At 33.3% G+C, this 19,431-nt stretch overlaps 1 protein-coding gene across 2 annotated transcripts in view; it reads left to right on the forward strand.

The window, feature by feature from the left end:
- Window positions 1–19,431, forward strand: part of mus302 (mutagen-sensitive 302) — a 111,818-nt gene that overhangs the window by 15,337 nt on the left and 77,050 nt on the right. For both annotated transcript variants that reach the window (XM_035352201.2, XM_035352202.2), the window contains exons 3-5: window positions 6,795–6,880; window positions 9,671–9,773; window positions 12,350–12,528. In XM_035352201.2, coding sequence (XP_035208092.1) covers window positions 6,795–6,880; window positions 9,671–9,773; window positions 12,350–12,528 — 368 coding nt within the window. The remainder of the gene's footprint in view (window positions 1–6,794; window positions 6,881–9,670; window positions 9,774–12,349; window positions 12,529–19,431) is intronic.

A 19,431-nucleotide genomic window follows, 5' to 3' on the forward strand; every position in this document is an offset into this window, starting at 1 on the left:
CTATGGTAAACAAATAGAATGAATTTTAAAAAATGCATTTATTCTAATGTGGTTTATGCGCTGTCGGCGAAGTAGATTTAATTCAATCCAATAAGTTTAAATGAAATGCAAGAAAAAATGTGTATAAGTTAATATTCCGTACAAGGAAGTCATGTGGTGTACACATCAGATTTTTTAATTAAATTGTTGGTAACAAGAAAAAAATCCACAGATGCAAAAATCAATTGTTAAGACTTTAAGCACATCTGTAGCTGCAATAAATAAAATTATAAACCAAGATTTACAACTTTAAAAAGCTGAAAAACATAATGTTCACCAATTTTTGCCGAGGCATGTGGCTCAACACAAAAAAATTTGTAGAACCATGAAAACTATTTAGTAGGAGGAAGTGAAAATACTGTATTGTGCTCTTCAAAAAGCATGGATTTACCCAAATGACTGCAACAAAAAAAGTCTATTTATTATCGAAAATGAGGAGAAAAAGTATACAAATTTGGTTCTGTCAATGCAAAGAAAGTTTCAGTAAGGTGTTTATGATTGTCACCTGATTCTCTTACGGTGGGAAGTTAAAAATAAGAAGAATGAAAAAATATGTTAAAATCAACTCAATTTACTGTCAAGAGAAAGTTTTATCTCTGATATTTCCGAAAGAAATATTTTCTCTATCCAATTGGCTTTCAAAGAGTGAAACTGCATAAGGACTGTTATGGAGAACGCAGAAAATATAGAAATAAAATATATTCAAAACAGTTCATTCAATTGTGGGCTGCCTTTTCCCGAGGCTTTGTGCATTATGAATAAAGACAAAAAAATCTTAATAAGCCAACACTTCTTTATTTTCATCATGACAGTCTTTTACGCTTCCAAGATCAGTTTCCAGTTCTGTCTACAAGCAAAACATTCAGCACGCAGGTTGACATCATGAACAGCAGCGCATCGCGCCAGTTATTACAGTTCATTTTACAGCATCTTACCCCCTTGAGACTCAGGTTGAGTCTCAAGCTCATAACAAACATTATTTAAAAGGTCAAGTCTTTTTGGAGCTTTTACAAGTCGTCCAGAGGAGGAATATTGTTGCATTACCATTTTATCAGGTGCAATTCCCCCTTTTAACGTACATCCAGCACTAGAATTAGATTCCTCTGCATCCAGTTTCTTATCAGGAATTATGTTTCTCTCATTGGCCTGTATCTCCAGAGGAAAAATGCGTTGTGTTGGTCGTACAACTGTTCCATGCTGGGTCTTAAGTTTAACCGTGCAAATCTTTCCATCATGTCCAGGGATCAATTCTGTAATTTGGGCCAAGGACCAAAATAAACGTTTTTTGTTATCATTCCCCATCAGTACTATTTCTCCAACTACAGGTTCCCGTGATCGTTTTTCATTATGCTTTTGAACCAGTAGACTAAGATATTCCTTTCTAAAGCATTGTCGCAGATCATTTAACAATTTAGTTCTATACTTTAATCTCTTCTTAAGACTCAATTTAATTCATCAAGATCTTCAACATTTGAATTTCTCTTCTTGATAAGAAACATAGCGGTTGTCAGAGGGACAAATTCCTGCGGATCTTCAGAAACATACGTTTAGGGTCTACAATTAATTATAGTTTTGCAATCACAAATAATAGTATAAAGCTCTTCATATGATAACACTGATTTACCTAAAGTACGTTTCAGCAATTATTTTACTGTACGCACCAACCGCCCCACCAAGCTGCAGTAGGTGGAATAAATTTCTAGGGTATCTTTTCAGTTCCTGTTTCCTTTAATACTTTAGCTGAATTTAATTTTGATAAATCATTTGATGCAACCCGAAAATTTGTCCCCATATCACTATAGATTATTCTAGGGCATCCACGCCTAGCAACAAATCGTCGAAACGGCAGAAGATAAGCATCAGTAGAAAGAGAAGTTTAAGGTGAATGGCATGGTACACATTGAACGTGAACAGCGCGATCCACACCTTTCCTCCATTTTTCAGTCAATCGGGTCCAGCCAAGTCAATCCCTATGATTTCAAACGGCGCACAATCCGTAACTCGGTCTGGTGGCAGAGGTGTCGGTTCTCTTGACATAGCCTTAATTTTAAATCTTTTACAAACGATACAGTTAAAGAGGGCATTTTTAATGGCCTTTCTAGCTCTGACTATCCAAAATCTTTCTCGTAATATACATTGCATCATCTGAAGACCAGCAGAACAGTTCTTATTATGTACATTTCTGATTAATAACTTAGTGAAATCACATTTTTCTGGCAACAGTATTGGATACAGAATAGATTCATGGTCATCTCTATTCAGTATTCTCGTTTTGATTCTCAGAATACCATCATCATCAATGAGCGTTTCAATAAAATTATAAGATTTCTTATCAGTCAGATAATAATTTTGAACCAAACGACTTAAAATTTTCAATTTCATACTGTGAAACTTCAATGTTTCTATTCTTTTCAGAACCATCTTTACAATTATTTACAAATCTAAATATCCATGCAAATATTCTAATCATTTTATCATAATTGGATACACTGATTTGATGCCAAGGGGGTGCGTCTTCTGATAGATCAATATTCACTATTTTTTATCTTTTCCCTCTCCAATTCTACTTCTTCATACAAACAAATAATCTCACCAGTGGGCCAATTTTCATGACCTCGTATCAACTCTCGAATCTTTTTAACCCTATTTTTTACCCAATCTTTTTAACATGCCAAGGGGGTGTGTCTTCTGATAGATCAATATTCACTATTTTTTATCTTTTCCCTCTCCAATTCTACTTCTTCATACAAACAAATAATCTCACCAGTGGGCCAGTTTTCATGACCTCACATCAACTCTTGAATCTTTTTAACCCTATTTTCGACGAAAACGGACCAATTTCCATGCTCTGTTATCCATCAAAGGGCAGTGGTGGAATCAGACTAGAGGGTAACTTTTAAGTCTGGCAAACTGAGAGCCTTGATAATAGAATTTGCAAGTCTAGAACCTATACAACAGGCCATTAATTCTAAGCGAGGAATGCTTAAAGGTTTCAAGGATGATACTCTAGACTTCGCCCATATGAGATTAATTTTTATCTCAGAATTAAATACTGATCGAACAAAGATGCACGTTGCATATGCTCCCTTGCAAGCATCCATAAATACATGTATTTCAGACGTGTCATTAATAAACAAGTATTGAGGCAAAGTAACATCTTTCAAAACATTAAGCTCTTTAAACCAGTTCAAAAATGTATTTACATCATTTGGAGACGATTCATCATCCCATGCAATTTTCACTTTCCACAATTTTTGCAACAGTTTCTGAAGCAATGTAGTTGGCATTAATAAACCAACAGGATCAAAAATTGTCTGCACAATTGCCAAAACTGACCTCTTTTTGATTTTCGTATCACAGGTCAATGTATCTGTGCAGCACCTCAATGTATCATTATACCCCCAAAACGTAGGTATCCCCTGAATGATTGTCAACATTTATTTGTACCAGCCACATTGCTTTCAAAACTGCACAAGTTAAAACATCCATTTGACATGATTTATTTGGAATCTTCAATAAAAGCAAACTGTTCATCAATACTAAAAACACTAGGTAAACAATTATCCACATAAAATGACGATTTCAATTTTTTAGCAACTTCACTATACTGACGGGGACAGTTATCTAATAGATGCATTATAGATGCGTTCAAAAAGTAGGGGTTCGAAGAGAGTCCAAACACAACTCTGCAATGCCTATAAATTAATTGTCCTTCATTGCATGGGGAAAAAAAAAAAAACAAAAATATGAGAAAATGTCTATCTTTAGATGCGACGGATAACACTAAGTATGCCTTTTCAATATCGGCACTAATACTTATTGGACACATCCTAAAATGATCTATAATATCGGGTATTAATTCAATAAGATTCATTCCTTTATGCAAACATTCGTTCAAAGAGAGTTTCCCTCTCTCAGAGGCATCAAAAACAGGATGAATTTTTGTGGTTTCACTTCCTAATTTGATTACAGGTCTATGCGGCAAAGAATGGCATTAATTATTCAGTTCGTATTCTGGTACACATTCAATAATATTCAACCTTTCCCATTCCTTGAACAGATTTTGATAATCATTGAAAAATTTACTACATCTGAGTTTATAGATCATCTTTTGATACCTTTTCCAAAATAATTCTTTATTATCGATTAAATGTGTCGTATCACATTTCCACGGAATTTCTACTTCATATCTTTTGTCTGGAAGAATTTTCATTTTGTTCTCAAATTCAGATAAATTAAATCTTTCTTTCATTTTAACAGTTTCAATTGGAGTGCATATTCCTATTTTTTCGAGTTCCCATAACTCATTCAAAGGAATTCTCCTGACATGCATTGAAAATGTTTTCAAAATATTATTTTTTTCACCCGAATTTCGTTTTCCAAACACCGTCCACCCAAGTTTTGTTTCGACAGTTGTTACCCCTCGATTGTTATTCAATAGAATTTCCCGTATTTTCCTGTAACATCTGCTTCGATTAAAAGGTTAATTTAAGTTTCCTTTCGCAATGGATCAGAAAATTCGATTTCCTTTTTTGAATGAATTAATCTCTTGGCCGACCAGCGGCCGAGAGGTAAAGTCGTTGAATACTGGTAGTTTGGTCCGAGGTTCGAATCCCGCGAACGGGCTGGCTGCATGGGCATTTTCGTGGTTTCCCCCCTGTGTAACGTGTATATGAGCCAGTTTCCCTTAGAAAGTCCTCCACGAAGACATGCCTCCCTTTAGGCAGATAGCCCTCGAGGCTTTGCCACAATCACATACACACACACATTCAAAATCTCTTTATCCTTAACCGTAGGAATAAAACCGCAAATCCTTTTTTCAGAAAGTGCTTCAAAACTACATGCGAACATTTCCTTTAAATTGCTAACCTCGACTGAAAATTGCTAACCTCGACTTCATGTTGTTTAGGTTTCATTTTGTCCCCTCCCAAACAGTGCATGTATAACTGTCTCCTTCTTAAGTGGAGATGCTTTAAGCTGACTCGTCATACTTTCACTAACGTAGCTACTTTGGCAAAAATACAGTTTCGTTTCTGTCACAGTTAGAAAGAGAACTCTCTTTTGAAACATGTATCTGATCATTATTTTTTAGCGTTTTGTTACACATTACATCAAAATGATTACAACTTTTGCAAATAGAACAACGTAACTTACTTTTCAAAGGACAAAATTTACTAATGTGACTTGCTCTTTTCAGACAAGAGAAACAAGCACCTTTTTTCAATAACAATTGTTGTTTTTCAGCTAAAGCTATTTTTTTTGCAAAGTAACATTTTTCACTTGAATGTTTCTTTTCACAAAAATTACAGTTTGGAATACTCTTACCTGAATTCTCAAGACTTACTAGAGCTGACGCTGTTACGGGTTCATTTTGCTTTACCTGTTTGTGGTGAAAGTCTTTCTTCCGATGATTCTGTTGGGAGGTGAAACCAGTTTTTGCGAGTAGAACTATCTCTTTGCCCTTGACTTCCTGTTTTAAGAAATTCATTAAATGTTGCAAGGATCGAGTCCCTTTAGTTTCAATGGAGTCGTGATTTCGGCTTCTTTCCCACGCCATCAGTACTTCTTCTGGTAAGCAACTTTCCACTTTAAGGGGGTAAAAAAATCACAGTATTTTTCTTGGGTTCTCCCCAGACTTTCCAACACTCGCAATTTTCCTTCTAGTTCAACATAAAGGGAGGGTAGATCAGTTTTTGCTCTTCCGGTTACAGCACTCTTCATCATTAGACTTAACAAGTCTCACATAGATTTGCACAAGTAAATCTTCACGTCCAAAGCGCTCTCATAGTTGTTCGATAGCTTTGGGATAATTAACTGCCGTCGCCGGAAAGCTAAGAACGACGCGTTCTGCCTTCGATTTGTGTTCCATGGCTGTCTTAGTTTGGACCAATGTAAATTAAACCACACTGGCAAGGAATTATGTAAATAGTGATAGGTAAGGTAGGTATTTCCTTTGTGTAGTGTATAGATGCTATAAGATGAATTTCCTTTTTTATATTATTTCATTGTTTGATTTAAAATGTAGTTTTTTGAGATTGTATATTTTTGTTTGGCCCTAGTGGGGAATTGGCTGCTCCTTTGACTTCCTTTCCTTTGATCTATTAAGTGAAAATAGATCGATGTGTACATGGACAAAGTCAAGGGAGTGCACAATGTCTATGCAATTCTCTGATTTTTTTTTTTTTTTTCAAGTGAAACTAGGTCGATGTGTACCTGGATACCAAGTATGTGCAATTCTTTGACTTGTTAATTTGGCATTATGTAGCGGCGAATTTATGTAAAAATAGCTGTTACACAAAGTCAGAATAACAAGTCGAGGAATTGCACAAACTCGGTGTCCATGTACTGCCCAAAATCGCCAATTTTCACCAAGGGGCACCCGTAAATATATTTTTAGTTAGTTTTATTAAGTTTGTTAAAAAAATGACAAGGAAATCTTAAAATAGTTTTAAAGAAAAAATCTAAGTGTCTGATATTTTTGTCCTTATCCCTGACCCCAAAATTTTAAGTTTCTTGTGGTACTTAAATTATTAGATAGCTTTTGTACATTTGTTTAATATTAGAAAAGAAATGTTATTTTATATTCAATAAATTGTGACTTTTATGAAAGTAATTTAAATATTTTAAGTTAATAATATGGCCATTCATTAAATGCATAGGATTTTTAAATGCAACTGAATTTCATGTATGAATTATTTTGAGGAAATTGTGAATTTTATTTTAATAGGCACATTTTTTTTATTTATGTATTTTAGACTTGTACCATTTGTTTTGAACCGTGGACAAATTCTAGTGAACACAGATTGGTATCCCTACGATGTGGTCACCTTTTTGGTCGAAGGTAAGCATCGAATTTAAAGAAACAAATTGTAGCAAGCCTACTTTTTTTCTTAACGACTTTTTAAGAAATATTTAGTAGTATTTAATACATATATCTGTATTTCATATAGTAGCTTAAAATGTTATTTTATTATTATGGTTTTTGAGTATTATTATAGAGGTTTCCATTAATATTCAGTATTTTTTTTTGTATGAGTCTAAGAAATAAAACTATTAATTTATTAAGTTGTATTTAATGTATTAAGCTCAATATTGCCTTTTCTGTGTATATAATTCTGTCATTTGTGCATTTGCGATAATACATTATCTTGTGTTATTGTTCTCTTGTAACAAACTGTATAAATTTTTTACTTAAGAATAATTTATGTGAAGCTTGAAAGTTTACATTTAAAAGTATTAGCAATTGCTTATTTTAAGCTTTACAGTTTTAAAACAATTTTATGTTTATACTTAAGGTGAAATTTCTGCACTGTTTTTCTGCGTAATAATTCATTCATTTTAATATTTCAATCAACTAATCTGTTAGTTAATGTTATGTGTAGCAAATGCAATGAGCATTAGTAATAATTATAATTTACCTATCACAGCCTATATCAGCTGATGTAAATTTTGAAGAGGAAAATAGTACTTCTCTGTTAAAGCAGCCAATGCATTAGTTATCAAAGTAGACAAATTTAACTGCCCTGTCTGTTATGTGCAAGTTGCAAATGTCACCAAAAGCTTATTTAGTGGCTGCTTTAACAATAACATTCTATAACACTGCATCATCGTTTGAGACTTCTCTAAGTTGGCAGTGTGATTTAATCGTGCTAATATCTGCCAGATGATACAATTAGACATGCATGTCTTTTTTAGAATCTTTTACTCCAGCTTAAGAATTTATTACCTGTTAAACATCCCTTGAAAATTATTAGAAGCATACTTAGCAGTAGAAGACTAAAACTAAATTTGGCACTTTAATATTGTTAAAAGTTATAGCTGAGAAAAGTTTATCTTATACTGAATAAAGTCTTTAATACGGATGTCCATAATCCAGAATGATCTATAATCCAGATCTCAAAGCTACAAACTCTCTGCGCATGCGTAGCGTTTACGCATGTGCATAATACATTTATGCTTGTGTGTTTAATGTATAACAGACAGTATAAGCTAGGCTAAAATTATCTAATTACCTATTTCAGTTGATGTTGCAGATTGCGTTGTTCCTTAAGCTTCTAATTGGATTCGGCTTATTATTTTTTGCAGACTGTTAGAGCAATTTTATAAAAAGTAAGCTTAAACTTTCGTTTATGTCAAAAAGAGTTTCCGATTCTGGAGCTGCCAAAGGATCTACAAAGCGAAAGCATGTTTCGATGGCCATCAAACAAAAAGTGGAATTGCTGGGGGGGGGGAAATGGATAAAGGCATGAAGAAAGTGACAGAGAGGTTGGTAAAAACGAAAAAATTTCGATTGACAAGTTAGTAGGTATTCTCGGCACAGCAGTTGCAGGACTTGAACAGCGGAACTTTGTAACTGAACAAGAAATTAGGTCTGTTTATAGAATTAAAGGGAAAGTATTAGCACATAAAACAAAGCAACTTAAACAACTTACATTGAAAGAAATGTTTAATAAAGTAAACAAATAAATATTAAGCTTTTTTTTTGGTAAATTTTGATACCCTTTAATTGCTCTTTATTTCATAAATTACGGTTTCATATTTTTAATTTTATAATTTTTGCATGCCATCTAACCAGATTTAAATTGATGATCTATAATCCAGAAAAACCCCTAATCTGGAATCGCTGAAGTCCCGACGAGTCTGGATTAAAGACTTTGTACTGTATATTTATCGTACTGGCACTTCTGTTTTTAGTTTTGTTATTAAATAGTCTAGCTCTCAAGAAATATTCTGTGTGGTATTTGGTTTAACAATACTGCCAAACATTGTTAACAATCTGTTGTCATATTTTGGTAATGAAATACATTTCTGACATCAGCAAATCAATAAAACAAGTCTCTTTCCCCAGTAGATATTTGGTAGTCTCATTTAAAATCACTTCAGACAAGTAATTTGGCCTCCCCCTCAGTACTAGAACATTTACTCGAAAGTATTAAATAGATGGTTGTTCTGTGTAACTTGTCTTCCTAACATACCTCATATGAACCCTGCTAAATAAGAAGGCAAATGCAATCCCCATTTCTTATTCTTCCAGTTTGTTGCCAATTATAAACATTACATTTCCATTGTACATTTTCCTACAGGTACAATTTTATTGTATGAGAATACTATATGCCTTGAAATAATAGATTGTTTCTTCATTTCTTAGCAAATCTACTGAAGACATGATGCAAAATTTTCTTACTTCACTTCTTAGCAAATCTAGTAGAAACACGATGCAAAATATAGCAAAAATTAAGACAAGACGATAAACATTGTCCTGATAACTTTTACTAAAATGATACAATGCAGATATAAAATTTTGCTGAAGTTCATGTTGGGGAAAAGAAAAAGTTGCCAGCTCCACTCATCTTTAGCCCCTTTTCCACCAAAAGAAAGATAATGCACTTCATTCTAGCACAGTTTTTAGGGTTTCTACCACACTTACATAAAAATAGCATCATGTCTGGTATTGGTAGGTGCCAGGTAATATTTAATTATCTTCTTTATAATGTAAATTGTTTCATTTGAGTTCACACCTCCAATAAAACTTGATTTGTAAAAATACTTTACCATAGACTGTAATTTGTAAAATTTTTATTTTGTTATATGTCACAGATGTACTCAATCTAATTAGCATATTCCATTTTAGTTGTATAACACGTTGGTTGAAAGGACAAAATGCTCGTTGCCCACAGTGTAATGCTCGAGCTAGGAAATCGGAGATTAGAAATATTTATGCCAAAGCTGTTAAGGTGTAGTACTTATTTTGTATATAAATTATCAATTTGCTATTCAGTATTTGTAGTTAGAAAAACAAATAATTATTGTTTTAAAAGTTTCCTCATTTGTGAAGAAACAGAAGCTGGAAAAGTGTATAAATAATGTTTAGTTAAAAGAGCTGTGTTAATAATGTTGATTTAATTATTTAAAGTTTAAATAATTAAATTGTGTGTCTCAATTTAATTTTTAATTTAATTTAGAATTTCTTTTATAGCTTTATGTTATATAGTATGATATATAGCAGCGTTTCCCAAATTTTTTTGCGACCCGCCTTATAAAAAACATTTATTTACAAAACAAATTTTATTTTTTAATAAAAATCAAAATTCAAGTTATTTGTTTGTTTATTTCATGCAGAAAAATTGCAAAATGATTATATAACAAAAACACAAGTAATTAAAGACAATACATTATCTTCATTTAAAACTTAAGTAAATTTTGTTTTACATATTTTGACCTTAGTGCGAAGGATGATGTTTTTCACCACATAGTAATTTCAAATTAGGACTTGACTTAATGATGTTAATTTTATTCTCAAATTAGGTTCAACATCCAATCTGTTTCGATACTTATTTTTTAAGTACACCAAGGCTGAGAACGCAGTTTCACACGTATAAGTGTGACAAAAGGCATTAAAAATTCTATCGCTTTTTCATTTACACTTGGATATTCCTTTTGACAGCGCAACCAAAAATTAATTAGTGATACATTTTCAGACACTTTTTTTAAGATCGGTGTTGCATGAAATTTCAATTAAATTATCAACTTCTTTTTCACTAAGATTAAGCATTTCTTCCCTTTCAATATCGACAGAAAAAGGATCTTTAATCCACATATTATTTGAAGGAATATCTGGAAAGTAGTCTTTAAAACTATTTATTAGCTCCGAATGATGTTCTTGAATTGAAACTGATGGTGTTTCAAAATGTAAATCTTCTTCATCGTAGTTTGAATGGGTTTCAATAAATAAATAAAATAAATAAATAAATATAAAAGTCTGCTATTTAATGGATGAAACTTTATGTAGTTTACAAACTTGACACATTCTTCCAAAGTCATGTTTAAATTTAAAGAGCATCCGTTTTACCATCTTGCTTGTTTATGGATACCACAATGCACCCATACACAATTAATTGCTAATTCTTGAATTTTTTTAAACAAACTTTTAGGACAGCCTGCCATTGCACGTGCTCTTTCGCTACTTATCCCAACACACTTCATCCAATCAATACCATGACTAGTGACTATTTATCTGATAAAACACATTAGATTTACATTAACCTCGATATCTGTGCTTTCATATATCTGCAAGGGAAAAAACTTGCTGTTTTTTACTTGAGCAACTAATTCTTCTTCTAAATGTTTCTGGCAATCATCAATTCTGCGTTTAACCGTATTATTTGATAATGGTATCACCGAAAATAAACATTTTTCCTTTTTCCCCATAAATTATTTGCGACAATTTTCAAAGCGGGAAGTATTAATTTTTCTCCAGCACTATGAGGATACCCAGTTTAAGCTATTAATTTGAAATTTCAAAAGATGTCAAAGTGAAGTTTTTATTTGACTGGTGAGGTAAGAGTGTATTTTTCATTTTTTTAGGAGCAATCAATTCATTTTTCTTATCAGTAAAAAAGTTAATTGGCTTATCAGAGTACTCAGAATAGAGTGTGTTTAAATGGCGTTTCAACTTTGACGGTTTCATACTTTCATTTGAAAGTTGCTCTTTGCAAATAACACATAGCATCAAATTATTTTGACTGCCACCAGCAATGAACCCAAAGCGTAAATATTCGTCACAATAGTTGCGAGTCCAAGTAGCTTTACGCTTGTTATTTTAGTGCTGTATATCTGCTTCAGGTGCTTCAGGCACAATTTCTTCATGATCATGATGTTCAGCTTTGCTCGTGCTGCTTGGTTGTTCATCATCATTTAAATCTGTGGTTTTCTTGATTAACCATTTATCGAATTTAAAAAAGGTTGAAAGCTTTAATAAAAAGAATTTGCTTATTAATGATTTATAAGAAAAAGTATTTTTATTACTTACCAATATGAGGTTGCTATTAATAATAGGTAATAATAACTATTGTCAAATAAAATAGGTAACAAAAATTCAAACATAACCTTGTTTTGATACACGTGAGTTTACGGCGCATGTACCGGGGAAGGTACTGAATGACAAATCGAAATCAGCCAATCAGAGCATCCAAATTTAAACGGTCCGGTAGGAAATGTTGCTAAAGGGTTGCCACCTGCAGTAATTAAAAAAGTTTCAAAAAATATTAAATTTAGAGCAAAATGTTATAGATTTTTTTGTGTTTTTACAATTTTTGTCATGACCCAGCTGAATTTTTCTGTGACCCACACTTTGGGAAACGCTGATATATGGCATAGGGAAATATCCTATATATTTGTGTTAGACTTATTTTGTGGTGACAAACTCATTAGCTGCTTTTTTTTTTTTTTTAAATTAATTCAAGTATGGCAAGTAAATAGTTTATAGCATATTGTATGAAAAATATCTAGATTAAATTGTAGTATTATATAGGTTATGGATTCATCTGAACGTGACAAGGCTCTGCACGATCTGATGAAAGAAAGTGAATTACGAAGAAAAGCTGAAATGAATGCAGCTCAAGAAAGGTTGAAGCATATGATGGCTGTTCAGGAATGTGAAAGGTTGAAAAAAGAACTGATGGAAACTAAAAGAATGCTGCAAGAATATAGGTAGCTAAATGCGAAAACATATATTTGTATGCTTTAATAGTATTGTTTGTGATATATTTTGCATCTGTGTTTATTTTTGTATCTTTTTGGGCTTTTCATTTAGTTTTAAATTATTACATAGTAAAAAATATGTGCAGACATATCTCAGTTTATGAAAAACTTTCATTACCTTGAACAGTTAGGTAACGTGTTAAATTTTACATAAAATGTGCTTAAATGTATGGTGACTGTCTTCATAGTTATTGTAGTTGATTTTTTTCAAGGGAAAAGGTGTGTGCTGATAAGCATGTAAGTAGAATTATTTGTGAACTAAAATAATTTATTAAATTTTATTAAAAGCATTGCTAGATCTGGTTTCATAGGTAGTGATGAGTCGGTACTACCGAACCGGGTATTTTGTAACAGGTACTTAGTTGTAATGGGTACTGAAAATCGGTACATTCAAGTACCCGTTACTTCAGTACCGAAATCGGTACTTTTCGGTATTTGTTGCTTCTGTACCAAAACGGGTACTTTTCGGTATTCGTTACTTCTGTACCGAAACGGGTACTTTTCGGTATTCGTTACTTCTGTACTTAAACGGGTGCTTTTTGGTATTCGCTACTTTGTAACGAAAATATGCATCTCTTCTCGGTATTTCGGTATTCGTTACTGGAGGATCGATGAGGGTTCAGCTCACTTCGGTTTTGGTACGAGGACAGTAGTATCTGGTTGTATTTGCGAAATGGTGATATGCGCTCCTTGTGTCCATGAATGGCCTGCTCCTCAGACACTTCCGTAGTTGACATGTTTTCTGATATTCAAAATCTACTCCGTACAGCTAAAACCAAACACGTGGTGACGTGGCAGAGTTCCTTCAGTGCGCAAAATCGTTACCTGCGTATTTCAGTACTCCAAATCGTTACTAGGGCACTTCGGTACTCCAAATCGTTACTAGGGTACTCCGGTACAGCAAACCGTTACTAGGGTACTCCGGTACAGCAAACCGTTACTAGGGTATTCCGGTACAGCAAACCGTTACTAGGGTACTCCGGTACAGCAAACCGTTAGTCCGGTATTTCGTTACTTCGGTACTCCAAATCGTTACTTGGGTACTCGGTAGTTGAAATCGGTTTTCGGTACTTTTTGGTTTTGGGTACTCTGTAGTAACGGTTACTTGAGTAACGAGTATTTTGTACCGGGTACTTGTCTGTACCCGTTACTCTAGTACCGGGTACAAGAAAGTACCGAAGTTGCCCATCACTATTCATAGGCAAGCAATCATGCCATTTTAGAAGAAACTTGCACAAGTATGTTTTGAAGAAAGAAAAAGCAAATGTCATTTAGAAGAAGAAAGAAACCAAAACAAATAAGGCAAATTACATTCATGTAGCAAAATAGGAATCTATTCAGAAAGTTCGTTGAAAAAACCAAGTTTTCCTTTGAAGAAATTTTTTTAAAATCATTTTCACAGATGGAATTTTAAATCTTATCTAGTTATCTTTAAAGTATCTTTAAATCCAGTTATTTTTAAAAGACAGATTACTTTGCATTATCAGCAATTTTTGCTGTTGTTCTTATTGACAAATGTTCTTTTCTTATGGTAAGCAAAATATTTTTACTGTTTAATTTATAATATGAAGTAGGAAATATCTATTCATAACAAAAGCACTCAGGTAATTGAATTTAAGACTGAAAATGTTGTAGATGTTACAAAAGTATAGTTTAAAAATGCAAAATTAATTAATTCATTAAAAAGAATTTTTCATATATAAACTTCGTAAACTGCTAACTTATTATCTGGATAATATTTAACCCTCTGACTACTCAATTTGTAGACTGAAATCGCTTCCAAAATTATGTAATTTTTTTTTTTTTTTTTTTTTTTTTTTTTTTTTGCATATTTTAAATCTATATATATTGGAGAATTGAAAAATCACTTTTTCTTTCTACAAAATATTTTTTATATAGATTTTTATCATGAGAAACTAAGTTGCCAGAAAAACCAATTTCAGATGTTATCACAAAAAAAAAAAAAAAAAAAATCTTTTTTAAAAATAAATTTCAGTTGAATTTTAGTTAATTTCTATTTATTGCATAATATAAAAAAGTAAAATGTATAAAATTTAAGAAAATATAAAGTGCTGAGGGAAAAATACCTTAGAAATGCAGTTTAGTATGATAGAAATTAAAACAGGGTTCAAGGCAAAGTCCAACCTCACATTTTTTGCACCAGATTCAATAAATCTAATTAATAATTAATCTAATTAATAATTCAATAATTTCATTAAATAATCAAGATAATCGCTGAGCATTTTCTAGCAGCCATTTCTGTAAGAAAAATGCGGCAAAAAGTGAAGTTTTAACGCTAATACCACATGCATTCAAATGCCACAATTTAGTGGACAACTAACGATATCTGTTGGCCAAAACGTAAACTAAACGCCTAATACTGTATATAATTTATTTCAATGGTTAAACGGGGAAAAAACGGGATCCACTTCTCAATAAAGGAAGAAAACATACGCCCGCGGAAATCGCGGGATGAGCAAATTTTGCTACATTTGAGTTGCTTGTGGAAATCGCATAATGATCAGCCAGAGGGTTATGGTACTTACGTATTATCCCTTTGATTGGAAAAGTTGGCTGTCATGAAACCATGAAAGCTGGCGGAGATACTACCAAAGTTGCACCAGTACCTGTCGTGAATTTGTTAAAAATCAGTTTTCTATTTGCTTAATTTATGTGCTTCATGGAAAACTTTCATCTATCTGTATTATTTTGTTAGCTCTGTGATTTTACCGATAGCTTGTGTTTAGAGCATTATGAGTACAAACTTCCAGCAGGTAAGTACTGTCAGCAGGTAAACTGTTTTGTCGGCCGTATTCAGCTGACCATATTATGTTCATAATATACATTTTTATGATTGTAAAGTCCCATAACTTTAAAAATAATCCATTGCTTGCTGTTTTGCAGAAGGCATATTTCAAATTTAAATCATTTTTGTTTTCAAAACATAAGGAAAAAGTACAAGAATAACGGTTAATTTATAATCTAGTTCATAAAAACAAAAAGGGCATATCAAGAATCAGTCAGAGTTATATCAAACTAAAGCACAAATATTATAAATGTGTTATTATGTCATGCTTATTCATAATTAGTGCTAAATCATGCTGCTGGTGACAAGCTTATACATTGCAGGTGATGGGATACTACAATGACAAGATAATACAGCCGGGGAGTTAATACGTTAAGTACCGTATTTAACATGTTCATCATTATGTATAATATATCTTGTCTTCCAATAATATTCACTGAGCGCTAGCGATGAGATAACTCATCCCTCTATTCAAGATATTTTTCTATATTATTGTAGCATGTCTAGCACCTTATTTATTAACTGTTCAGGTGCATCCTAGTGCATATTATGATGTTTTCACAAAATTTACAAAGAGTAGGAGAAAGGCACGCTATTGCCGCAATGTATGTGCTAATATATTAGATGATCTGGACAGGACAAAAGATTTCTGATACATCCTAACATTAGATTCATATGATTAAATTGCATCAAATTGTAATTTTAAAAGTTGTGTTTGTTTCTGTATTGAATGATATATGTTGAAAAGCAAATAATTTCAAAATTATGTTTCAAAATTAGTAGGCTGTAAACTGTAATAAAATTTTTTATAAAATGTCATGCAGTTTTAATGTGTTCATGGAAAAAGGCCAAAAAATTAGCGGTTTATCCAAAGAGGAAATTGTCTTTTATGAAATCATAATCAAAAAGACATATTAATTAAACTTTGTTGTTGTTGTGACTTGTCTAACAGTAATATCAGAACAAGCCCATGAAATTCCTCGGGGCAAGGAAGGCAAGATTGCACCTGTCATTGGCAAGAGCCTTGAGCACCATACAGGTGACTGTATGACTTTGCTTAGTTCTACCCCCAATTTTGATGGACAATATAAATATTCCGGAGGCCAGGTCCGAGGGTCTGATACCCCTCTTTCCCTACCACCAACCTCCCGAGAGGACTTTCAGCTCACCCCATATTTAGAGTGCCCCCATGCCACAAGGACTCTGTACATTTACAGCATTCATGCCTTCTCAGGGATTTGAATCAGGCCCTTTTGTACAACAGTCAGCGTTACTAACCACTGTTCCAGTTGGGTGGCTAATTAAACTTTAAATTTGTCCATGGGAAGATTGAAAATAATGATGTTGGTGAATTTAAAGCAGTTTGTGGAATGTGGTATGTACGTACTGAGAATGAAAACTGTTCTTTAATATGAACAGAAACATAATTGTATAAAGAGTGCTTTAGTATTATCGCAACCTCCTTAGTAAAAGTCGCCAAACAATGGCAACCTTGCGCATAACAATTCTTCAGGTAACCATATCGATAACTGTAAGAATGATTTCCTACATGTTGTTTGCAGGGTTGCCACGCTACCTGGAAAACCGGGAGAACCGGGAAAAGTCAGGGAATTCGAAAATTGACTAAAATATTCACGGAAAAGTCAGGGAATTTAAGTATTTGTGTCAAAATCTGGAAAAGTCAGGGAAGTTCATACAACGATCCCGCCAAAAAAAGCGATTTTTGCGCCGACGTCGAAAGAGGTAACTTTTTTGGCGAATTATGTATCACGTGAATGTCATTCTGGTAGCTGGCATAGAGCCAATTTTTGCAGCTCCAATTTGATCATCTTTTAGAAAGGCAAAGCAACTTTCCCGCAACTTTTGGTTTCCAATATTCTCGAGAATCGCATGTGCAGTGCATGAATTAAAGAAAGTACCTGTTCTCGTATAAAACAAAATGGGTTTAATCCTAGTATACGGTACCATGGAGGTTAGAATCAAAGAATATGTATTGTAAAGAAGGAAAACCTCTCTGCAACAGACGTGGCTGTGGCTCCGTTCCATCATAGAGGGAAAACAGCTGTGCATGTCTGATATATCTGTTGCCAAAGCTCGAAACCAATGTCGGAGTTCGAAGGTCACGTTATCAAGAGTTCATAAAATGAATATCGTTTAAAATTTCTTTAACCACTTGCGCTAAAAAGACGTGACACGCACGTCAAGATGCTTTTGTCTCAAACTGCGAGTGACGTGAACACCAAGTCGATAAGCATTTATCGCAAAAATGAAAATAACGTGGTGCACACGTCGCCTAACAACGAGATTGTTTATTTCTCGAGTTACAGTTCTGGATTGCACTCGCAGATGCGGAGCGGCGTAAATGAGACACTTTACGGCTTGTTATATTGTAGCGCACGGCACCACAACCGTGAAGTTTAGTCTTAGCGCAAGTGGTTAAACTCTAAAGGAAAAGAAAATATTTTTTGGCGCAAGTAAATTAATTCATGGATTTGTTATTTTCAGGGGATAAAAAAAAAAAAAAAAAAAAAAAAAAAAAAACAACTACTACGAAAATCCGTTTTTAAAATTATTGCGAAAAAGCCAAGAAAAAACGTCATATGATAAAACGTTTCTTCTTGGATTCCTCGCAATAATTTAAAAACGAATTTTCGTAGTTTTCTTTTTGTCAAAGAGCGTTTTTTCTTAACACGTGTTTCTCAATTTCCTGTACACATCGCGGAGAGGGAAATTCTGGCCGCCAGCTTCCGTCGCCAAATTCCTTGGCAAATTTTCCCTCCGCATTCTAGCGGCGTAAAAGCATTTTGCTTGTATGGAACCTTTTCTTTACATAGACGTTCTTTGGTTAGAATAATAATGGGATTTGGCGACATCTTGATGCGCAGTGAATGGGTCATTTTGGTCTTGGCGACAATTTTCAAAATCGTGCCAAAGCCTTACCGTATACAGTCAAAAGTCGTTAATCCGGACTCGTCGGGACTTCGGTGATTCCGGATTATAGATCATCAGTTTAAATCTCGTAAGATGGCATGCAGAAATTCTAAAATTAAAAATATGAAACCGTAATTTATGAAATAAAGAACAATTATAATCTAAAGGGTATCAAAATTTGCAAAAAGAAAAAGCTTAATATTTATGTGTTTACTTTATTAAACATTTCTTTCAATGTAAGTTGTTTAAGTTTTGCTTCGTTTAATGTGATAATACTTTCTCTTTAATTCTATTAAACAGACATAATTTCTTGTTCAGTTACAAAGTTCCGCTGTTCAAGTCCTATAATTGCTGTGTCGAGAATACTGACTAATTTGTCAATCGAAATTTTTTCGTTTTCAATAACCTCTGTCACTTTCTTCGCTATCGGAAGCGAATTATAATGACGAGGAACTTGTTTTAAATCATATCAAAGACGGAGCACATCGAGATGAAATACTACATTTGTTAAGGAATTATAAGCCAAATAAAATAAAAACATCTGCCCTGAAGATATGGATAGTGCTGACAGATCAACTTCCAATTCATTACGCGCACACCGCGGCGTTCCCCCCGCCGAGCAGCGTGAAATTGATAAACAGATTTCGGATTTCAAAACATACTTTCGCTTTAGATCCTTTACATATTAATAAATATATATCGGAAATTCTATTTGATATAATCGAAAGTTTAAACTTACTTTTATAAAATTGCTCTTACAGTCTGCAAAAAATAATAAGCCGGATCCAATTCGAAAATTAAGGAACAACGCAATCATCAACATTAACTGAAATAGATAATTATTTAGCTTATAAGTCCATTATACATAAAACGCGCACGCAAAAACGTAAACGTATTCTGCACTTGCGCACACTCATATGCGCAGTCGTAAAAGGTCTTATGCGCATGTGTCATCGCGGCGCATGCGCAGAAAGTTTTTAGTTTTGAGGTCCGGATTATAGATCATTCCGAATTATGGGTGTCCGAATTAACGACTTTTGACTGTACTAGAATTTTACCGCAAAATCTTTTTAAACCTTTTTTTTTTTCCTTTTTAATAAATACCTTGCCATTTT

Source organism: Stegodyphus dumicola, chromosome 3 (genome assembly GCF_044657685.1).
Source record: "Stegodyphus dumicola isolate Sdum_Otavi_A_Nest chromosome 3, ASM4465768v1".
Classification (NCBI taxonomy): domain Eukaryota; kingdom Metazoa; phylum Arthropoda; class Arachnida; order Araneae; family Eresidae; genus Stegodyphus; species Stegodyphus dumicola.